Source organism: Metopolophium dirhodum, chromosome 4, assembly GCF_019925205.1.
Source record: "Metopolophium dirhodum isolate CAU chromosome 4, ASM1992520v1, whole genome shotgun sequence".
NCBI classification, from domain to species: Eukaryota; Metazoa; Arthropoda; class Insecta; order Hemiptera; family Aphididae; genus Metopolophium; species Metopolophium dirhodum.
The window spans coordinates 39053392-39071007 of NC_083563.1; the positions used below are offsets into that span (position 1 = coordinate 39053392).

Consider the following 17616-nt stretch of genomic DNA (forward strand, 5'->3'; position numbering starts at 1 on the left):
AGACCATACCTGTAATAAAATATGCATCGAATAAATTTACTACCTATAAGTTTTTTTATTTTCTCAATCTTCATTACAATGTTCCTAAGTTAAAATTATATTATATATTATGTATTAGTAATGTAAAGGTATTGCGCAATAATTAATCTTCCAATTCTTCAGAGCTTATTTTGATATCAGGGTAACTGGCAAAATACATGACTTCATTTTTTTGTATTAACTAAAACAATACTAATATGTTAAAATAATATAAAATACTATAATATTATACAATTTAATACTCATAAAAAAATATAAAACGTATTTAATAAGCACGTGATGCAATGAGCTACTAGAAATAGCTACCTTAAAAGTAGGATACAGAAGAGTTTTGTTTGTTCTCAAATGTGTTCCCTTCGAATATCCATTCCATTTATTTCCAGCGACTTCAATCTCGTCGCCCACTTGTAAATCCATTTCTTGTGGTCTGTTTGATTTATGAGGTAATATAGCAACATGCAGTCTATGAATTTGGTCGCTAAAATGATACACGTCATCTAGCGAAATAAACTGAGTTGATGCATCTGCATATTTGATACCATTAATTATTTCATAAGCCAATCGGCAAACCTGCGAGAAAAATTAGGTGTTTAAAATGCAAAATTTTTCTTCATTATGAAACTAACATAAGCATAATTAGTTTTATTTTATTTTATTTTAGGCAACAAATTATATTTTATTCAGCATAATAGGTATAAAGTTATAATAATTCTATTAGCTTTCTAAACAAGAGTTTATACACAATACTCCCACATTGTATCCGTTATCTATCCATCCGTCCAATCGATAAGTAAATGGTAGTCATCAGTATCAATATTTATTTTTCAATTTATTTATTACTAAAATTGATAACTCTTAACACAGAAAAATTATTCAAGAAGAAAATAATATATATTTATAAAAGACGATGATAGAAAAAATATGAAAATGTAAACAAGCACCTGTTTGTTGTTTAATATTTAACCTTATAATAGCCAAAATTAAAATATAATTATATATGAAATTATGGCTGTTTACATACTATAGGAAGCTTAAAAATTTTCTATCCATTGTACCTATACCAATTAAGAAATTAAATTGATTCATGTTTCTTACATACATAAGTATAAAGTTAAGCAAATTATTTATAGTATTAATGTATTATAATAGTTATTATGAGTTTAATAATTGTGTCACTAGCAGAATGGGATTTATTAAATTGTTATAATATTTTGTAAGATAATTAGTTATACGTACATGCGACGAGAAAGTACAAACTAAATAGTTACACTGAGATAAAAAAAATAAGTCGATGTTGATATTCATAATGGACTTGTCCAACTCACGGGTTGCGACGGACCCAGTTTTAGATAGTTCTGGGTCACCAAATATGTGGTAGTCAGGATACCTAAAACACAGCACTGTTAGAATAATTATATAATTAAAAGAACACAACTTCAACTCGCTTCTTATAAGCTTCTTTGAACAATGTTGGATCGTCGGTGGCTAAATATATTGTCTTATACAGATCTTTACCATTCATTTGTTGCTGCTTGTAATATTGTTCGACGTAGTACATGTACTCTTCAAGCTTGTGAAACGAACCAATTTTGTCCGTTCGTCTGATGTGCACGCTAAAGACAGTATGTACAATGACACATTGATAAATTACAATGTTACTATAGTTTTCTTTCAATTTTGTAACAAACCTAATCTCTTTACAATATGTTTTAACCAAAATAAGTCCTCGCCATCATCTTATCGTTGAAGTTTATCACACTTACGCGGAAAAGAATCGAGTTTTTGGTTATTATACGTCTTATTCTATATTTTATTAACACGGCGTATTGTGTATGCAATTTTACTACTGCGTAACACATAATATTACTACATTTCACTAAATTATGATGAATTAATTTTAATAACTATTGTGATCAATTAAAAATAATAAAATATATAATTTACATAACGAATACAATTATGTTGTTATCACTTATCAGTTACTGTATAAACTAAAATAAATCGCTATGTTCGTCTAAAAACTACAATTTATTATCCACACGTATGTTGGACTACAGACTCAGTTTTAGGTATATTATACTAGCTGATCCCGAGCACTTCGTTCCCCGTTAAATGTATCAACTCTATATGACTCAAACTTTATTCAATTCCGAATTCTTTATTTAATATTCGGTGTATGGTGTTCCAAATTATCTTAACTTTTCCGTTGCCCGAAATAAAAATTCTGATTCACATCAGTACATTATCAGGCAGGCAATCTATTCTATTCTAACCTAACCGTACTAAAATCCGATGAATAAAAAAAAACAAATTTAACTCTTTGTAAATTAACCTATCTTTTTCCCAGAGGTCTAACCAACCCACAAACATTAATTTATATATATATATATCTAACTATATAAATACACAGACTATAACTATACAGACTAAACTCTGGAACTACTTATCAGATCTTCTTGTATATATTATAAATGTCTTGATTTTTTTTTTTTTAAACGATAGAGTATTTCACTGAGAAGGTTTATATAAAAGAAAATGTTAGGAAAATCCACTTGTATATAATATATTGGTTGCTATTGGTTAATCGGGCATATTTGTTGATTTGTATTATTGTCTTTTGTCAATATACATATATCTGATAACTAGTTCCAGAGTTTAGTCTGTATAGTTATAGTCTGTGTATTTATATAGTTGGTAGATTAGACCTCTGGGAACAAGATAGGTTAAATTACAAAAGGTTAAATTTGTTTTTTTTATTCATTGGGTTTTAGTACGGTTAGGTTAGGATAGGATTTTATATAAATTGATTATATTAAGTAAAAACGACAAACTTGGTATAACTTTGATACTTTAGAGTTAAATCATACGTACAAACAGCATACATGCATACATACATACATACCTGATAATATACTGCTGTGTATCAGAATTTTTATTCCGGGAAACGGAAAAGTTAAGATAAATTTTGAGTACTATACACCGAATATTAAATAACGAATTGAACAAAGTTGTTAGTTACCATTGTTGAGGGTAATCTCTGGAACTACAGAACCGATTTCGAAAATTCTTTCACCAATAGAAAGTCACATTCTTTGTGAGTGTTATAGACTAATTTAAAAAGGGAATTGATCACCCCTGGTAGGTTCTCAAACAGGAGTTTTGAGATATACGATAGTAATTGTTGTTTATTAATGGTTGCTATGGGTTATAGGAGTTGAGAATAATACTGATTTATTATTATTATTTATTATTACGTAACAGGCCATTAATTATAATAATTGATAACTCCTTTGCTTATTAAGTTAGAGAATCGATCAAATGCCATAAACCTTCTCCGCAAAGAGCTCTTCAATTTAAAAAAAAAATCATAATGATCGGTTCAGTAGTTTCCGAGAACATAAGCCTCAAAGGTTTTCATTTTCACATTTATATATAAAGATTATTATGTACCTACTACCATTGATTATAAATACTATAGATTGGTCACTGGCCGGTTTTTCGGTGTCACGAAATATTCACTCCCAGTAGATAGCGAGGCGACGTGACTACTAGCGATTACCTACAACGTTATCCGATCTGACTAAACCGGGCGGCTGTGTTAATGGGTGCGGGCTTGTGGTTAGTAATGTCGGGTAACGTTGTAATCGCTAGTAGTCACGTCACCTCGCCATCTACCGGGAGTAAATATTTCGTGACGCCGAAAAACCGGCCAGTGAGTAATCTATAGTATTTATAATCAATGCTTACCTATACTATAATATTTTGATATAGTAGAGTGGACCATGGTGGGCCTTATAATTTGAGATTTTTTCTAGTTAAAATTCTAAAATCATATAAGATGAATTCTGACAAATTTATTCAAGTTTTATTAATGACAAATCTTTCTACATTGATAGTTTTCAATCACAACTATGAGAAAAAAAATCCATTTTATCATATGGTTGTTGTACCAATATAAAAGTATTTATTTATGTATTTATTTATCCATGAAATTGATTTCATGGAAAAGTAAATTTCGGAAATATTGTGACTTGCCGGGTTGTTGCAGCTGGGGACCCATAAATTATAGCAAACATAATTTACAACGATTTGTTACATATTATTAATATACTATACAGTATACACATTTTTGTAACAATTAACTCAAACATTTGAGTTAATTTTACATTGATATAATATTTGAAAGGGTAATGCCAGTATAGGCATTAATGTCTGGTGGTATAAAAAAATACAGTTAAATTCAAAGCGTATGACTTTTTAACAAAGTTTGTTTTGTTTTGATTTGATTTAATTTAATGATTAATCTGATTAATTTGTTTTGATTTAATCTTGAAAAAAAATATATTTTAATGTCATTGATAATAAATATTGAATTGATATGGCATTTAAAATATGTATTATACAAACTAGATCTAGCGTCGACAAAGTGGCGAATATATAATCTATATAATATTATAATAAACATTTACCCGACGGTTGGCCTTTCAAATTCCAAGCTATCTTCGTATCCTTGAAACATGTCGATAGTTGATAATTGTGGCCGGATTATATAGTTGACGAATTGTCCTATCCACCAGACAGAAGGGTCGCCGTGCAACACCTGTATCCTACGGCTCAAGTCTTCGGGCAGCACAAGCGGGTCGAACGGCGGCGGTAGTTGCCTCCTCATACGATTCGAACCATCGGGCACTGCGATGGGAAGAGTGAGATTCACCACTTGGACACTTTCGTTGCCTATATTTAAGTAAGTGAAGAAACATTATTTTGTTATACCACGTGTCGTGTGTAAATATTGCCCACTTATTTGCTAATGGCCAACCTTGCAGGGTGCTCGATTTAGAGACTTATTCAAATAGTTTTATAGGATTTTAAATACGGTAAGTCCTTGTTTAACGCGTGCATCGCATATTTTAACGTTGTTTCGTTATTTTTTGGATTTTAAATCCTTGTGTTCCGTCAAACGGTGCTACTGGATAGACGTGAGTCGTCGTCCGGAGGGAAATGTGTTTGTAAGGGTCGCAGAAGGAAATTCATATTTGCGAGACCTAGTTTTATTTTTTTTTTTTTTGGGGGGGGGGGTCTGTATTTGCTGGTAGTTGCACCACATCAAGGCTATCTTTAATAAACAGGTTTGTTCTGCTAAGGACCACCCAGGCATTTTTGTTCCTTAAAAACCGTCACCCGCGGCATCGTCCGGACATGCATTGTGTTTATGGTCGGTCACTGTCATATTATATTAAGTACGTGATATTTTATATTAGTTCTCGTTTGATCGATTTTAAATAATTTAATGACGCTTTTCCTGTTCTGCACTAACAGTTGTCGTGTATTTCTTATTACTAGATACGTATTATATTTTACTTCGTTATATTAATTGAAAGAAATATAATTTCTAATTAAGTAAGTACCTTTAAAAAGTATCTCACTTTACGATTTTTCGCTTAAAGTTGTGTTTTCTAGGAACCTAACCTCGATGTTAAACGAGAACATACTTTATTTCCTAAGTATTTATTTATTTTTTATGCTTTTTTGAGAGATTCCCGAGTGCGTCCAGAAATTATCTTTATTTAATACCCTGAGTACGTCCCAAGGAAATAATATCTACAATGGCACTAATTCACACAGAAGTTTACTGCTTACACTTTTTCACTGCAAATTAGTCGTAGCCGTGCTTAGTTATAATCAAAATTAAAATAAAATGTGGTTTCCCACCTTTACCAAAGTTGACGTAGTAAAAATTACGTATACAATTATGCATATTTTTTATTCGAATAGTTTTGGCTGCGGACCGAGGTCGCATTCAGGCTATGGAAAAGGTAAAAATTAAAAACTTTACAAACTCAGGAGTAGTAACATCTACAAATTGCTATCGCTAGTGTCTTTATATATTTGAATAGACCTATATTATAGATACGACTGTTTAAACTTTAAAGTTAAAAAAGATAAACGCTATTGTATTTAAAAATAAATATGTCTCAAATAAAAATGAAATGTCCCGAGTGTCTGCAGTTTTTAATTTTTACCGTTTACAACCTAGCCTAATAGATATATATTTAAATATAAAGGCGCTGGTGATAGGAATTCCATAGTTGAACCGGCAGTTCCGATATAAATAAAATTATTTACTCAAACATAATATTTTTATCACTATAATAATGATATTGGAAAACGTCGTCATCTCCCATTTATAGGTAACTAGCTGATCCCGTGCACTTCGTTGCCCATTAAAAATGCCAACTCTATATGACTATATGAATAATATGTTAACACATTGCAACCATTTATAAACAAAAATGCCCGTCGGATATCTCAAAATCCCTGTTTGAGCACCTCTCGGGGTTAGTCTTCTTCCTTTTTCAATTAGCCTATCTTCTGCCCAGAAGTCTAATCTATTTATATATTATATAAAAATATCTGATCCCATGCACTTCGTTGCCCATTAAAATTGCCTACTCTATATAAATAATATGTTTTTACACCATTTATACACTAAAAATTCCATCGGAAATCTCAAAATAATATATAAATGGTTGCCATTGTAATATGAACACACGGACACACAGACAGACAGACAGACATATATTCATTTTTATATATATAGATATTACCTGGCCAAGGCAGGACCGTTTCATTGTTGTCCAATGATGACGTACATGTATTGCTTAGTGGAAAAAACAGAGATGAAAATCCACCGCTTGTGAACCCCCAATTGTGGGGATTGTCTAGGAACAATGTCCTCTTGGTAGCATAAGCGACGACCAAGCAATTTACGATATGATGTAGACGACAACCATATCCACATGACCGACGGTCCTAAGAGCAAACAATTAAACAGTTGCTGATTTAAAGGGGACCAGATGGGTCTGCCCTAACATGGCACAATAACTGTGTTATATAATATGCTAAATATAATACTGTTCCCACCAAAAAAATCCTAGATACTCCACTGTACTTTAATATACTACACAGCACGCTTTCGCATACAATACTACAGACGAAACCATAAATGATTTTGTGATGAGTATAATATTTGTATGCATTTATATTTACCGAGATTAAGTTGCAAAAGAGTTTTTTCGCTTTGGAACAGTCATCCGGATTTTGTAAAACTCTCAGTCTCTTTTGGACTAGAGTTCTCAAATAGATATATTCTTTCCGTCTCCACCGTGTATGGCCATCGACAGTTGCCAATCTGGCGATGTCGTTCAATAACGATAAATATTCTTCGTTGATATTTTTTTTCATTCGAAATATGAACGGTTTTATGACTTTGACCGTCTTGGCCAACGACCGTAGTTCATAACTGATGTAGTACCATAATTCCTTCATGTTGAAATAAATACGGCGGCGTAATAGTTCATACTCTTTGGAGGGGCCTCCTAATTTTTTTTTGTTTGAGTACTGTAAGTCATGTGCATTTAATATAATATACATGTTTATTATAGCTGAACTTATGCACGGTAGGTATCTAAATCTAACAATGTTTATTATTTTTTCGGTATATTAATATTGTATTTAAAGGATATGTTATTACTAGGGTTCGGATTTAAAGGCAATATAATCAATAAAAAAGGCTGCCTTCAGTAAAACGGCTACGGTTAGGGGTTAAACTATTTTTGTACATCGAAAACGATCTTTCTACGTCCACCGAAGTTATCAGGGCGTATTTCATACTTAAATAATTATCTAAATTAAGATTGCTACTTGATAGATCGTCATTGCTTGTGGTTTCTCCAACCAATACTTGGTTGATCTTTTTGAAATTTTCCCATCCTTTGTTCTTCGATATAACTTTGTTGAATTTATTCAAAATCAATTTAGCTATTTCGCCATTGCATTCTTCGAGTTTAATCTGTATATTATTTACAATATCTACACTTTTCGATAGTAATACACCTAAAACATACACAGTATAATATTTTAATATATAAAACATGTAAAACACATGAAAATAATATTTGTTACCTCTTGTTTCTAGTTTTGTAATTGTCTCAGGCAAAAATCCAAAATTAGATACAATATACACCAGATTACTTTGTATCGATGGCATTTTAAAAAGTCTTTTAGCTGCTCTCACACATTCAGATTCTTCTTCGAATTCTTCAATTATAGATTTCAGTTCATTGAAATTTATACAATAGTATTTTACTGCATTAATCCATGTACCCCAACGTGTAATTATCGGTCTAGGTGGATTTGGCAATTCTGGACATTTTTCTTTCAGAACTGCGATTCTCTTAGGACATTTTAAAAATGTCTTTTCATTTCAGAAATTAACTGGTCTACATTTTTATAATATGCTCGTACTTCTTCACAGACGTTATGACATGCATGAGCCAAACAAGTTAAATGAATAATATTCGGGTACAAAGTTTGAATTGTACTACCCGCTTTCTTCATATAGCCCGGTCAGATATAAAAAGCAAAATATTGTCGTATTTTACATTAGTTGGCCACAATATATACATTGCTTTGTCAAATAGCTGGGTAATTGTACTACTATTTACCTTATCTAAATAGTCTGTGTGAAGAAGATACAAATTCCCAGGACTTTCTGGTTGTAGAATTCCAACTATTATGTTAGCCACGTTTCGGCGTTCTGAATCTGTGGTTTCGTCAATTCACACCCATATTTTATGTTCACCTACAGCTTCAAGAATTTTCGACAAAACCTCTTCATAGCATTTATCAAAGTATCCTTTTCGTAATGTCGATTCGCATGGAATATTTTTGTTGCAATATTTTGATAAAAAAGATCTAAAAACGTCATTATTCAATGTATTCATAGGAATATTTGCCGCAACCTACGCGTTACACAAATCGTAATTGAAATATTATGACTTAATGGTATTTTTATGAATGAAAGGTTTTTTCAATTTTTGCAAGCCCATTTTTGTGTTTATCTCTTCCGATATGTTGCTGAATATGGAATTTTTTCTCACTTGACACTTTGACGTCACAAATTTTACAATATAAAATTAATCCATCGGTTGAAAAAATATTTTCACCGAATTCTGAAACTTACTTTTTCAACTTGGAATTTTGATTTCGTTTAACTTTTGGCATAATTAAAAAAACAGAATAAAATAAACGTGTGGAAAAATTATTGAACGACAATTATTGCGATCGACAAATGCAGGCGGACTGACGAACAATCTTGAATCTACGCATTACGAACATATCTTAATCTTTAAATAGGTGTACGGGTAATTTTATGGCCATACCAAATACTCGATAAGACGATATCGATAAATATTGCGAATAATAAAACCCATTTGTAGCGATAATACGCAAGCTGTGTATAAAATTATAAAATCAACTGAAAAATTAAACACAAAATAGGCATTTATAAGTAAAAAAGGTAAAAAAAAGGCAAAAAGGCATTTATAAGTAAAAAGGCAAAAAAAGGCAAAAAAAAAAGGTTCCATCGTCTAAGAAATTAAATGAAACACATTTTTGTATAAAAATTATTTTTCTATTATGATTAATAAAAGAAAGGCATTTGCCTTCAAATCCGAACCCTAGTTATTACTTATTATAGTTATTATAGGCATTACAATAAGTAATGACAAAAGTTACGTTTTTTCGATTGAACAAGTACAGAAATATTATCAACCGTATGATAATTGAAGTTGAGTATTACGTTGACCAATGACAGTCTTCGAATAATACCACGATGTTGATTCAAAATTAGTGTAATGTCTAGTACTAAATCAGCGTTATCAGTTATCAATAGGTAATGACGATTACCGGGTGGCATTTTTCTTCGGGCAGTCAAGGTATCCGGAGAGAGAGGCCGCCATCCCCCACCCGGGCATGGCAGATACCTACGGGTGCCCACTAGAAAATTCTGCCAAACACAAAAACGTGTTCCTCCAACCATGTTCCCCACCGTACGAAAAACCCTACAGTACCATCACACAGCTAATGACCTTAGTGCCGGGTAAAGACCAAAAAAAAAAAAACAATAATAATAATATTTTATATTTCCAATTTTTTGACTTTTTTTCGTTTATAAAAAAAAAATATACAAAACAAAATCTATTTTAAATTAATAGAATTATATTAAGAAAAATATAACCTGTAACTAAGTGAAAATGAAATTAATTAACTCATAAGTTACCGTATGTCTGCATATCAAGGGAAACAATTTTACTCGTTAAGTTTGAAGTTACATCTAAAAAAATAAGTAACCTTTATGTAACTTATTTAAAAGTAACTTAACTTTAACTTTTAAACTCGTTAATGTCCGGCCTTGTGAATTTGTGATTTTAGTATTTTTTTTATGGTGTTAGCCGATATCAAGCAAATCTGGGCATTAACGAGTTAAAAAGTTAAAGTTAAGTTAAAAAGTTAATTTTATTTTAACTTTTTAACTTAACTAGTTACTTTTGGGTTTTCATTAACTTAACTGTTAACTTACTAAATTTCTTTCTTAATTAACGTGAAATTAACGAGTTAATTTTTCATTTTAAGAAGTTAATTAAGTTAATTTATTTTGTTTTTAATTTTTTAATATTTCACTATTTCAGTCTTTCGTTTTCATGTCGAAAAATATATATCGTAAATTATTTAAAGTTAAAAATTTTTATCATTCAAATCTAACTTATATGGAAATACTGTATGAAGTATTAACATTATATCCTATAATTTAGTTTTGGGTTGGAAAAAAATTAAGTACGCTAGCGTTGTATAAACAAATTAACTTTTTTTTAACTTAACAAAAAGTTAACAAAAAGTGTGTATTAACTTTTAACTTAACTGAGTTAACCTATAGTTAAATTTACTTTTAGCTTTTAACTTTTTGTTATTGGTGCATATTAACTTAACTTAACTGAGTTAAAAAAAATCATTAACTTGCCCAGCCTTGATATCAAGTATTGATATGGAAAGTATTGGCCAAGCGGCAAGCCGTAATTTGAACAAAACGGCTCTTTTTTGACAAAGTATTATTATTCTTTATATTCAGTATAACACACGATATTAATGGTGGTACGATTTATGGACAATATTAATCTAACACTGACTTAAACTGGCCACTGCATTTAGATAAGCAGGTAAATACTTCAATGTATGTTTCGGAAAAAATGTTCTAAAATATAAGAAGTATACATTTTTAGAATTTTTATTTTATGTACGTATCGTAAAAACATTATAATTATAATATCTATACCAATCTAACGTGAAAGTCTTTGGTTAATGAGAACATGATAGTATAAATGTATACTTACACTATTTTTGACAATCCTCAGCCTGAAAATATAAAATATTTGTGTACAAAAATAAACGTTATATTTTATGATAATAACACATGGGAGAAATCGAATCAGTATAATAATATGATGTACCTTTGAGTTAAGACGAGAATTCGATGATTTAGTTCAGCATTATTTTTTTGCAGAAAATCGAGCTCTAGAAGAACTTTGAATAGCTTTTCATTTACATTTTTTTTGGTGATTTCAACTTGTTGCTGTTTTTGCTTAATAGTCATCAATAGAATACAAATACACAAAAGTATAAAAATAATACAACATTTCAGCCAGAACTGACAGGTCTTCATTTTTTTTGTTACCTACTGATTCAGTGTCTGTTGAACATATTTTTAAGATGTTCAAAATATAATACAACAAATTATTACGAATATAAAATAAAGGAATACAATATATGAGAAATTAATATAGGTAAGAATTGCGGAGGGATTTTTTTTGTCATAAATAAATGTGTCAACAATTTTTGGGAGCGTCGACTTGTTCATAGAATGTTGATATAAATAAAAAAAAACATTTGTAATTTGAATGTATGAACATTATTTTAAATGTTGTAAATTATAATTACTTTGTTTTGTAAAATTATAACGGCGTCTTGCAAGTATGAAAAAATACATTTTGAGTAGCTAGTAAATATATTTATAATAATAAGTAGTAGCCACTAGTAGGTACATAATTATATGATTTGAATTAATAATCGTTTTTTTCATGTCGATTGATATATTATTATGGTATGATAATTACCCACCAATACGTAATATTTATTCAGATAATGATCTAATATTATGTCAATGTATTGTTGTATATTACGTGTTATGCCAAAATCAAAATTAATAATTTTTTATCATGATTTATCTATTTGTTTTAATATGAAACTAACGAATTAGTCAAAAAATTAATTAGAAAAAAAAAACCTAACCTAATTATTACCTGATTTAAATCCTTATTATTCGAACGAAAATTATAATCTCTGCGCTCAAATAATATTACGCGATACATTAAAAGTAAACAATGGAGTGAAAAACGATTAAGTTATTTTTGTCCACAATAATTTCTTTATTGTTCAGACCGACTTCGGGCATTACCGTCAACGGTATACGACGGGTTTTTGTTGTTCCTCGTAACTGATTATTTTCAGTTTTCGAATGAATTTAAATTACATAGAAATCATATTTAAATAATTATTAATTATACTATTATATTATAAGTACCTACTGTTATTATATATATGAATCGTATCGCAGGTGTATCAACACGTGTGTCAACATACCGCCACTTCGAACCGTTGGAGATAGATAAAATATGTATAAAACTAATAAGCTAGGTATATAAAACAATACAATTTATATTATTATGATATTTGTATTGGGTATTTACAATTAATTTTTTTGTTACATAAATATGTAATACTATTATAGTATCCGACGTATCCTACGCGTATACTACGTGATTTTTGGTTCCTAATTTTAAATTCTAAACTGAGCCGGGGTGTCACCAATGGGCAACTTCCCCCTCCTGTAAATCAATTTCCATCACATTTACTTATTGTATAACATGTAAATACAGATTGTGAATATTATGTTTTGTTCAATAAAAAAAGTATACAGCCAAACTGAGCGACATCACGTCTTCTCAGGAGCAGTAAAAATACTTAAATCTTCAACTATGAGAGAGCTGCTTCTGGAGAAAATTGGTTCTAGGCAAAACTCAAAATAATTGGGGCAAAAAACTTACGGAAAAATGAGAATATTTAAGCAAAATCAGTTTTTGATAAAAAAAAAAAATAAATATCCTCATAGGCTTCACATTTTTATCAAGTTTTACAAATTTTTGTTTTTCTAGATATGATATAATGTTATAATTAAAAAAAATATTTTGTATCTATTGTGCTATTTATAGACATTTGAAACGTTCGACTCTTTTATATTTATTTACGATATAATGTTGGTTTGCAAGTTAAAGAGCTGGGAAGCGTAATTCAAAATTCCTCATAAGATGTTATTACTAGAATAAAAATAAAGTCTTGCGTATAACCATAATATTCATTTTTTATGAACGTTTGAAGTACAAATGTTGACGAAATTGGATATATTCAAACGTAAAATAACAATTTACCGCTAAATAACTTTTTTGTTTTTTTGTTGTAATTCGAAATAATATATATTTTAAATTTAGGCACTCCTCACTTTTCTCCATTACGGAGATTATTATTTTCTATACACAATTCAATTTTCAAAATATTTAGACTGATTTTAAACTATTCTACCATGCACAAACCTTTTTATATTGATCTACTGTAGGTCAGCATTTATGTATAAAAGATGTATACATTATCTATTATATATTAAATAAATGAAATATTATAAAATTTAGTAAACATAGGCTATTACATGGCGTTTCCGATCATAATTGGTTTTTTCTATGCAGTGATTAATCATCACACACACACACACACACATTACAAATACAACGGAACAGTGCATGTCATAGTGACATTAAAAATGGTGTGTCGATAAAATAACCAGGCAATATTATTATCATCGTATTTATGTGTCGGGGTCTAAATGACACAGTGACATAATTTCTACCCGTTTTGATTTCGCATGTGATAAGGATATTTTTTTTGTTGTGTTTTTCATCGGCTGGCAAACGACCGAATTGATTGAGGCCGATTTAAGTAATGTGAATGGTTGTTGGTTGACAATGAGCGTCAGCAGTAAAAAGAAAGAACGCTTTTAAATTATGGCTTATTCGTCTGCTTATTAATGGCATCTGTCGTACCGTGGCATAGGTTGATTTTCAGCATAATATTCAGTTGAATTTTTTTTTACTATTCATTTTTCAAAATGAATAATATGGTGGTCACGTGAAGCTATTAAATTCGATTATATGCTAAACCTTTTTTTGTTGGGACACTTGGAATAGTTTTTTTTAGATAAATTAAAATAGTTTTGATTACAAATAGTGATGAAGAATTTACGTAAAAAAAAAATATCGGTCAATTTAACAATAAACGGTAAAAATGGTAAACATGGTAAAATAGAATCTAAGGTTAAATAATAAAAAAATTTAAAGCCATTTTTATTTATTGGTAAACACGATTTTTATTTCTACTGTTGTATACTTGACAACTTTACTTCTTTCTAATAATAACAATAGATAACTAAAAATGGATCTATGGTTCTATATCAGTACATAATATAATGAATATTTAATTATTCATAATACATTTCATATAAATTATTTAAATTAAATTATCAAAATGTACACAGAATTTTATTTATTTTTTTATGTTCAAAAGTCAAAACATTTATTTTTATTTATTTTTAACTATTACTTATATACATTGTCGAGAAAAATAGGAAATATGATAAGTACAATAATTTATTATTGTATCGGTATTTATTATCAGTTTATAAAAATATATAGCTTTGCAATGCGGGAAAGTCGTTTTTGATTGCATAGATTAGAGGTGCCCACAACATTTTTTTGGGTAAAAAATAATTTACTGGTGAAAAAACATTGGTGAAATTTACGGTAAATTATTTTACAGATAAAAAGGTACCTGATAAATTCACAGCATTCACATTTCTACTTACAATTTTTTATTTTTTTATTTATTGAATAGAAAGTCATAAGTCATTTGTGTAAAGCATTTTTTTTAGCCACCTATATAATATATATTTTATTCTGTACTTAAACGGGCGTACAGCTAAAATATGTTTAATTTTAAATATTATACAAAGTGTACAGATATTATATTAAAATCATAAAATAGTATAGTATAATATAATATTAGTATTAAACTGATATATCTTATATGAACTTAAAAATGTTAATATATTTATTGAATTAATGACTGTATATTACATTTTATATAATAATATACGTATATGAAGCTAGTATAGGTACCTATAATTCACTGTAAATAATTCATATAAACCGTTTACAATTTTACCATTATTAAAACGCCGAATAATATTTTTTATTCCATACTGCATATTATAATATGTATTACAATATCTAGGTTAAACGAGTTCAACTCGTCAAAACTTTTGCCGAATCGAAGACAATATAATTATCATTACGCACACTATTTACTTATAATATATTATAGGACTTGTGTATTAAATGTATAGCTGTTCAAAATATTCAGAATAATGTATAATTTATTCCAATATGATTACCTACAAACAGTCGCATACATACGTAATATCCTACCTCATTAATGATTAAGAATAATAACATGACTATTTGTACGAAATGTATAATTATTTTGAATGAAAGTGCGCTGACACGTAGGTGCAGGAACACTAATTTACACGTGTACAACGCCATTTCACCGCCACCGTACACCTGAGGAGTGAGGAGACTTAAAACGCGACGGAAATCGCATAACGATATAATATTTATACACATAACATAATAATAATATGTACACACATTTTATTATAATTCGCGTATTATTATTTAGCAAAATATTGGTTAATATAGTGTTTGATACGTAAACTGGTTTGCTGGACAGATTTCAAATGCTCTACTCGACGAGCTGCAATAATATATAAGTAATACTTATATATTAAATATATAGCGTTTGTTGTATCTTCGTATTAATATATGCGATACCGAAACTTATAATAATATATTATAATATATAGGTACTAGGTAGATATTAGATTTGTATAATCGTACACAAATTTAGAGAAAGGTTGTCACATCGTGGGGTAATAATACATCGGCATACCAACATCTAAAGCAGTAGTCGTTGATTAACTTTAATTTCCACATACAAACCTATATATTATATATAAATCTATACTGTATATTATTATAACTACTATACAGTGGAGTCTTCATAACTCGAACCTCGAAAACTCCAATTTTTTTCTGTCTCTTGATGTGTTTTTAAGTTGTTTTGTGGTAGGTATATAATGTAATAAATACGAATAAGTCAAATTCATTTGTATTCCCCTTGTGATTCGAGTTATCGAGACTTGACTGTATTGCTATTAGTAATATTATTTATTTATTTATTTTTAACAAGGATGTTACCAAATTATTTTAAAATCATTTAAAATATAGATTGGTTTATAATTTATACTTATTGGTTGTGATGAAGAACAAGATTTGAAATTTCTTGTTTCTTAATTATGTCTGTACAAGGAGCAGAGGACCAGTAAAATGATAAATATCCAATCTTATAATTTAATAATTATTTTTAAATTCCATTAAATTCATCTATCTAAAAATATAGTTTTGTTTAACATTATTATTATATAATATTATAACTTTATTATGTTATAAATTATAATATTCTAATTTATTAGTAATCTATGGAAGTACACAGGTTGTTACGACGTTACCAACTTTAAGATCCGTTTAACGATCTGTAAATAACATAAAAATTAAATTACGTATTAATGGTTTTATATTTAAATATTAGTATATTTTATTACCTATATTTGATTATATTATTGGTATTCATATAATATTACAGTTATAATAAAAAATACATTATACATATAATAACAACTAGTTTAGTGTAAAATTAATTAATGTAAGACACGTAAATGATTTGGAAAAGTCATTATAAATAATAAAAGAGTTATCCTTAGCATCTGCGTCATTCTACTTTCGAGACTTAAACGATTAAGAACTATAATAAACTATATCGTGGGGTGACGGAGTGGCCGAGCGGACTAAAGCGTCGGCTACGACACAGCCGACCCGAGTTCGATTCCTCGGCCGCGGGTGGCATTTTTCTTCAGTCAAGTCACGGTGTCCGGAGAATAAGTGCCGCCATCCCCCCACCCGGGGCATGGCAGAAACCTACGGGTGCCCCATTAGAAATTCTGCCAAAAACACAACACACACGTGTACCAACCTACCCAATTTAAAAACCTACAGTTTCCTCCCCCACTCCCAATGACTTATGTTTCCGCGGGTTATCCAATTTAAACAAAAAAAAAAAAAAAAAAACTATATCGTATTTTTAAACAACTATTAAAACGTATTAGTGAAAAATAATTTCTATTGGATCCAGTAAATTGTTCAAATAAGTCTATTCTTTAATATTGTCCATAATGTTTTTTTCATAATTTCTCATGTTATACGGCGTATTGTATAGGCAATGTAGGTACATTGTTATGTTTTAATGAATAATAATAAAATTATAGTTATGAACCATTAGTTTAACGAAAGTTGAAAGAATAAGACAAAAATATTTTTAGAAAGGTAAGTTATATAAAGAAAATCTATTGAAAAAATGGAGTTGACATACAAATTAAATATCATGTACTTGTTGCGGATG

At 29.3% G+C, this 17616-nt stretch overlaps 1 protein-coding gene across 3 annotated transcripts; it reads right to left on the bottom strand.

Annotated features, from left to right (window-relative positions):
- Nucleotides 1–19: 19 nt before the first annotated feature.
- Nucleotides 20–12434, bottom strand: LOC132943824 (alpha-(1,6)-fucosyltransferase-like). 3 transcript variants are annotated; one of them, XM_061012942.1, is made up of 10 exons: nt 12237–12434; nt 11388–11518; nt 11271–11292; nt 7090–7440; nt 6648–6852; nt 4509–4773; nt 1485–1652; nt 1276–1426; nt 346–609; nt 20–220 (listed from the first exon to the last, which is right to left on the bottom strand). In XM_061012942.1, the coding sequence occupies exons 1-10, from the start codon at nt 12303–12305 to the stop codon at nt 143–145; spliced, it is 1704 nt and encodes a 567-aa protein (XP_060868925.1). In that variant the 5' UTR covers nt 12306–12434; the 3' UTR covers nt 20–142. The 3 variants fall into 3 exon arrangements, with proteins under 3 accessions (XP_060868925.1, XP_060868924.1, XP_060868926.1); XM_061012941.1 differs by having other exon boundaries at nt 11388–11626; nt 12237–12371; XM_061012943.1 differs by lacking the exons at nt 11271–11292; nt 11388–11518; nt 12237–12434 and adding an exon at nt 7744–7890.
- Nucleotides 12435–17616: the final 5182 nt, after the last annotated feature.